The sequence below is a fragment of the Theropithecus gelada genome, unplaced genomic scaffold, assembly GCF_003255815.1.
Source record: "Theropithecus gelada isolate Dixy unplaced genomic scaffold, Tgel_1.0 HiC_scaffold_15761, whole genome shotgun sequence".
In the NCBI taxonomy this organism is placed as follows: Eukaryota; Metazoa; Chordata; class Mammalia; order Primates; family Cercopithecidae; genus Theropithecus; species Theropithecus gelada.
This window is the reverse complement of record NW_020257505.1, coordinates 25759-33147: the sequence shown is the minus strand read 5'-3', so window position 1 is coordinate 33147 and position 7389 is coordinate 25759. Positions and strand designations below refer to the sequence as shown.

The window sequence follows — 7389 nt, the reverse complement described above, 5'->3', positions numbered from 1 at the left end:
CCTCTTTCAGTCTCAGCTTCCTTACTCATAAAATCAGAAAAAAAAAAACACCTGTTGGAGTTGTGAGATTAAATGAAATACATTAAATATCTAACTGAGTGTCTGGTATATATTAGGCATTCAGTAAATCACAGCTGGTTTAATCAATACAAAAGCATTAGTGTAGTATATTATTACAGAATGCCATGAGTCATGTCAAGCACTGTTTTCCAGTTCCCTTCTTGATGATACTCATTTGTGTAGTAGCGTTTTTGTTACTTCAAAACAGTAGGTTGATGTCTTCAGGGAAAGATCTGTGTTCATTACTAGGTCCTTTTTGCTAACTCCTCACAACCAAATTATATCACCGTTTTGCAAACCTAGTGACTTAATGAGTTTAGGCATTTAGTAACACCAGCTGCAGTCATTGACACAGGGTAAAAACCAGTCATAACATGACTCTCTGGAAAGAACACAACACCCACCAACAGTCGTGACAAAGGAGTCACATCTGAGTCTGATCCAGCCTTTGGATGCAGCTGCCAGTTTACAAGAAATACAGAGGACAAAGGTTTGTGTTGGAACTACTTGATGAGCTTGCAGTCACAAAATCCAGGCTGGGGGGAGTTCTGCAGGCCAAACAGTGAGATACAGAGATCCAGAGAAAGTTCTGTAAATTAAACAAGATTCAGAAGACATATCAGGTCAAAAGAATAGACAAGATCAAAGTATGATGTCTAAGAATAGACACTTGGCTGATAAAACCACAAAGATGTGCAGGGAAGTAGTTCCTATAAAAATGGGAATGGTGGTTGCCTTTGGAGGGAAGGAGGGGCTGCAACTGGAAAGGGCCACAGGGAGGCTTCTGAGTGGGCTACAAGGCACATTGAGCTGTTAATTCGCTCAGCTATACGTGGTTTGTGCACTCTTCTATATGGGTGTTTTACAGTAAAGAGGAAAACTCACGTCTCACAACTGTTTGTGTGTTACATACAGACTGCAGCTAAGATGTTAGTTTTTAGTTCTTGTATGGTTCTCAGGGATTCATATACATGGTCCATCTGTTTTCTCATGGTTATGACTCTTAAGAAAGTGTGGGTTGTGTCTCCATCAATATCTTTTAAGTTGTGTGTTATTTTTTGAGTTATTACTAAATATTTGTTCAAAGAGATGAAATTTCCACCCAGGAATTCTTGTCATGTGTGTTGATTAAGAGTTGAAAACAAACTGGATTTTTTCTAGTGACTTTGAGGCTAACAAACTTTACCTTGTCTCTCTTTTCTTTCTTTCTTTCTTTTTTTTTTTTTTTTGGTGTAGACGTAAAATTCATCCTGATCAGAAAAATATTAATGCCTATGTTGTGTTTAAGGAAGAGAGTGCTGCCACACAGGCGTTGAAAAGGTAATTTTATCCCTTAGGTTTGAACAGAGTAATTGTCATATAAGTATGTGTGAGTGCTTTGTTTATTCTTTGGTTTCACTTTAGCATAGATGTTTTAGTAATTGAGTACTCATTTTTAACAACCATTTTCCCTTTGTATTTATAACATAGAAATGGGGCCCAAATTGCAGATGGATTTCGTATTAGAGTTGATCTCGCATCTGAGACCTCATCTGTAAGTAGTACTTGATTTGTTTAAAGAACGAAAGCTTTGTAGAGAGAAATATTTCCTTCCAGGCTTTTCCTGGAAGGGGACTGGAATCAGCAATGTGAGGGAAGCACAGAAGGAAACAGCCTATGTCCTCTGTGATTACAGAGTTGATGGCAAGAGAGGCACAAGGACTGAGGTCAACATTCCCTTCAAAAACGTAGTCCTGGCTGGGCACAGTGGCTCATGCCTGTAATCCTAACATTTTGGGAGGCCAAGGCGGGAGGATTACTTGAGCCCAGGAGTTAGAGCAGCCTGAGCAATGTAGCAAGACCCTGCCTTTACAAAAAAAAAATTAGTCAAGTGTATGATGCATGCTGATAGTCCCAGCTACTCAGAAGGCTGAGGTGGGAGGATCACCTGAGACCAGAAGTTTGAGGCTGCAGTGAGCTGTGATCATGCCACTGCATTCCAGCCTGGGCAACAGAGGGTGACCCTGTTTCTTAAAAAGAAACAAAAACATAGTCCTCTTCAAATAATCATAATTAGGTCAGTAGGTACATTAGACATCATCTGGTCTAACACTTTATAGACCAAGGTCTAGAAAGTTCAGTTATTCATTAGACAGTTTTTAGTACATACTCTGTCAGAGATACAGTTCTAAGACATAGTCTCAACTTCCTAGGAGCTGACAGTATATGTTAGAAAGGGTCGGAGTGACAGGTCATGTCACTTGTATAAGTACTGTCGTCAATGCACAGGATGATTTGTCAGCTCAGGATTGGGACACTTGACTTGGGGATATGCCAGGAAGAAGGGACAAGGCAGGTTTCCAGGGGAATAAATTTCATGATAGTCTTGAAAGATGAGGAGATAGAACTTACCCTGTGGAGAAGCAGGGGTAAAAAAAGAAAGAAGAGAAGGCTTATGTAGACCAAAAGTGTTGTAAAGGCTGAGGGCCATGTCTGGGCAGAAAAACACAGTATAAATGGTGAGGACAGAAAATAATTCACTCAGGAGATGGCAAGAGCTTGATACAATTATTAGATGGGTGAGGTGTGTAAGAGTTGCTGTTGGACAAATAGGTAGAGGCCAAATCACGAAGACCTTGTTGACTGTGCTTCACGCAGAGGAGTCTGGATTTTGTTCAGGAGCTATTCTAAAAATTTAAACTCAGAGTGACATGACCAGATTTGGACTTGAAAAAGGTGCCTAGAAATGAACGAAGGACACTTAGTTCAGCCACGGAAACATAGAGTGCATTTCTGTCGATATCAAAGCAACTTAGTGGGGAAATGACAACGACCCGGATGAAAGCCCTGGCTTGACCTGGGGACCCAGTACAGGGTCAACAAACTATGGTAGAGAGCTAAGTCTACCTGCTGCTTTTTTCTTGTTAATAAAGTTTTCTTTTGACACACAGCCACAACTATTCGTTTGTGTACTATCCATGGGCTGTTCTCAAGGTATAATGGCAGAGTTGAGTAGTTGCAACAGATTCCACATGGCCTGCAAAGCCTATATTTGCTATCTGGCCCTTCACAGAGAAAGTTTGCATGCGCCCAGTGTAGCAGGCTGTTCCTGATCACTCCATGTGTCAGTGCCAGCTGTGGACAAAAAGCCACTCCCTTCCTCTGGTACCCACACACAGTCCAGCAGGGAAGACAGAAGAAACAGAATCGAAGAACAGAATGTGTGACTAAATTAGGAGACTGGTGACCTGTCAGATATTGGGGGAAGGAGAGTGAGCGAGGATTTTCAATGACTTCCATTTTCTGGTCTAATGAGTGATTTTTATTAACTGTCTTTTTGTTTCAGAGAGACAAGAGATCGGTTTTTGTGGGGAATCTCCCTTATAGTAAGTTTGTTTAAACAAAGTACGGTTAATGTTACTAAATAAATAACAAGGAAATAAGAACTGAGTAGTAATTTAATGTTTTGATTTAAGACTAATTTTAAAGCATGCAACGTGTTTGCCATGGCAGCACATGTACTAAAAAGTATGCAATATAATGACTTATTATCATGGGGCCATGCTTAACTAGCTGTATCATTAAACATCTCCATGTTTCTGAGGAGCTCCCAACTCTTTACTTCCATTTTGGTTGAATTTGTTTTCAGAAGTTGCAGAATCTGCCGTTGAGAAGCACTTTCTGGACTGTGGAAGTGTCATGGCCGTGAGGATTGTGAGAGACCAAGTGACAGGCATCGGCAAAGGGTTTGGCTATGTCCTCTTTGAGGTATGGGAGACTAATGCATTGTCACTGTCCTTCGAAGTGCCCTGGGAGGCATTGATACTACTACGTGTCATCATTGAGAGATAACTTTCACTTCCATTCTCAAATTCCATCTTAAGAAAACTGGGCTGGGTGCAGTGACTCACACCTGTAATCCCAGCACTTTGGGAGGCCGAGATGGGTGAATCTCTTGAGCTCAGGAGTTCGAGACCAGCCTGGCCCACATGGTAAAACCTCGTTTGTACTAAAAGTACAAAAATTATCCAGGTGTGGTGGCGGGCGCCTATAATCCCAGCTACTCAGGAGGCTGAGGCAGGAGACTCACTTGAACCCGGGAGGTGGAGGTTGCAGTGAGCCGAGAATGTTCCATTTTTCTCCAGCCTGGGCCACAGAGCAAGACTCCATCTCAAGGGGGAAAAAAAAATACAAAAAATTAAAAAATTAGCCAGATGTGGTGGCTCATATCTGTAATCCCAGCTACTTGGGAGGCCAAGGCAGGAAAATCACTTAAACCTGGGAGGCAGAGGTTTCAGTGAGCCAAGATCACACCACTGCACTCCAGCCTGGGCGACAGAGCAAGACTCCATTTCAAAAAAAAAAAAAAAACCGGCAATGCGCGGAGGGTTGTGCCTGTAATCCCAGCACTTTGGGAGGCCAAGGCGGGTGGATCACCTGAGGTCGGAAATTCGAGACCAGCCTGACCAACGTGAATAAACCCCATCTCTACTAAAAATACAAAATTAGCTGGGCGTGGTGGCACATTCCTATAATCCCAGCTACTTGGGAGGCTGAGGCAGGAGAATCGCTTGAACCCGGGAGACAGAGGTTCTTGTGTGCTGAGATCGCTCCATTGCACTCCAGCCTGGGCAACATGAGTAAATCTCCGTCTCAAAAAAAAAAAGAAAACAAGAAAACTGAATTTATAACCTGCCATAATATATTGCTACAACTGCACCTATCCAAAATATGTCCCAGTTCTTTCTTCATACTAATTAAATGTTTTAGATCCTGGATATTAGAAGGACTAAATCACTGAATCTTCTCTACCTTCTGTATGATAGAGTAAATAATTGACATTAAGGTATAAGAAAGTTTTATTTTTTGTACAAAATTAGTTATATTTAGTTCACTAATTTTTAACCAGTGTTTCATGCCTGACAATATTAAGGAGTAAAAGAATATACAGGCTGGGCATATTGACTTGTGACTGTAATCCCAGCACTTTGGAGGGCTGAGGCGCGAGGATTAAGGTGAGGACTTCAAGTTCAGCCTGGGCAACATAGGTAGACGCTGACTCAACAAAAAAAATATAGAAGTAAGGCCGGGTGCAGTGGCTCACACCTGTAATCCCACCACTTTAGGAGGCCAGCGGAGGTGGATTGCTTGAGCCCAGGAGTTCAAGACTAGCCCGGGCAACATGGCAAAATCCTGGCTCTACAAAAAAATACAAAAATCAGCTGAGCGTGGTGGTGCACGCCTGTAGTACCAGTTACTTGAGGGACTGAGGCAGGAGGATCACCTGAGCCTTGGGAGGTCAAGGCTGCAGTGAGCCACCCAATCTAGATGGCAGAGTGAGACCCTGTCTTAAAATAAGAAAGAAAAATTAAAAACTAAAAATCTAGCTGGTCATGGTGGCCAGTGCCTGTGGTCCTATCAGGAGGCTGATACACCTGGGATTGGATGGGGCTTATCTGTGCAAGCTCAAAAGTCGTTCTCGAATCTGTTAAAGTGACACTTTCACTAGTTTCTTTGCAGATGGGTTTCTGGTAGAAATTAATGTATTGTGTTTTCTTTTGATTTGCAGAATACAGATTCTGTTCATCTTGCTCTGAAATTAAATAATTCTGAACTCATGGGGAGAAAACTCAGAGTCATGCGTTCTGTTAATAAAGAAAAATTAAAACAACAAAATTCAAATCCACGATTGAAGAATATTGGTAAACCTAAGCAGGGACTTAATTTTACTTCCAAAGCTGCAGAAGGACATTCTAAAAGCTTATTTATTGGAGAAAAAGCTGTTCTTAAAACGAAGAATAAAGGACAGAAGAAAAGTGGATGCCCTAAGAAACAGAGAAAATAGAAATAACAACCAGGAACTGCTTTTTCTTTTCCTGCTGAGTACTGCTAATAAAAGTGCAGTTATCTGCTGATAGCATTGTCTGCTAATCATGTGTTGAGTTTTACACTTTTTTGTGGATGGTATATGTGAAATGTGGAGACTTCCACATTCTCAGTTTATTCACATTGTAATACTACCTTTGAAAGTTTTTTGTTTTTTGAGATGGAGTTTGGCTCTTGTCTCCCAGGCTGGAGTGCAGTGGCGTGATCTCAGCTCACTGCAACCTCTGCCTTCCAGGTTCAGGCACTTCTCCTGCCTCAGCCTCCCGTGTAGCTGGGATTACAGGCGCCTGCTGCCATGCCTGGCTAATTGTTTGTATTTTTAGTAGAGACGGAGTTTCACCATGTTGGCCAGGCTGGTCTCGAACTCCTGACCTCCGGTGATCCGCCTGCCTCGGCCTCCCAAAGTGCTGGGATTACAGGCATGAGCCGCCGCACCCAGGCCTCCTTTCTCTTTCTTTTGCCTGTTAAACCTCTGCTCTTAACCTTACTCCATGTGTGCTCACGTTCTTGACTTCCTTGGCACAAAGCAACGAACCTTGCTTACCCCAAACGACGTTGCTTCAGTATCCAGGCTGCTCTCAAACTGCTGGACTCAAGCCGTCCTCCCAACTTGGCCTACCAAAGTGCTAGGATTACAGGAGTGAATCACTCGTCAGTTCCAATGGGTTAGAACTCCCAGGAACTGGGGGAAAAGGCCAGCCAAATTCTTTATTACACAACCTGGTGTTACTGGAAAAGGGTCTGGATCCAGACCCCAACAGAGGGTTCTTGGATCTTGCCTAAGAAAGAATTTGGGACCAGTCCACAGAGTAAAGTGAAAACAAGTTTGTTAAAAAAAATCAAGAAGATCGGTCGCGGTGGCTCATACCTGTAATCCCAGCACTTTGGGGGGCTGAGGTGGGTGTATCACCAGAGGTTAGTAGTTTGAGACTATCCTGGCCAACATGGTGAAACCCCATCTCTACTAAAAATACAAAAGTTAGCTGTGTGTGATGGCACACACCTGTAATCCCAGCTACTGGGGAGGCTGAGGCAGGAGAATTGCTTGAACCCAGAAGGTGGAGGTTATAGTGAGCCAAGATCATGCCACTGCACTCCAGCCTGGGTGACAGAGCGAAACTCAGTCTCAAAAAAAAAGAAAGAAGTGAAAGAAGGGGTACTTCATAGAATGGTACACACTCTAAAGCAAGAGAAGGAACATGTCCACCTTAAGTACAATGTTTGTATGTAACAGCAAAAAAATAATGGGGAAGATGTGCTCTACTACAGGAGCTTGTGACAAAGGATTTTTTTGTGTGTGTTTGTTGTGAGACAAGGTCTTGGCCCTGTCACCAGCTTGGACTGCAATGGTGTAATCATAACTCACTGCAGCCTCAACCTCCTGGGATTAAGGGATCCTCCCGCCTCATTCCCCATGTAGTTGGGACCACAGGTGTGTGCCACCACACCTGGCTAAGTTTTTAA

General features: G+C 42.8%; 1 protein-coding gene across 1 annotated transcript; it reads left to right on the top strand.

The window, feature by feature from the left end:
* Window positions 1–1296: 1296 nt before the first annotated feature.
* On the top strand, window positions 1297–6412 carry LOC112616985 (RNA-binding protein 34-like; the record flags this gene model as incomplete). The annotated part of the gene is made up of 5 exons (XM_025373718.1): window positions 1297–1380; window positions 1531–1594; window positions 3386–3425; window positions 3689–3807; window positions 5609–6412. Coding segments are annotated over 5 exons (583 nt in total), but the record flags the coding sequence as incomplete, so codon positions are not given.
* Window positions 6413–7389: the final 977 nt, after the last annotated feature.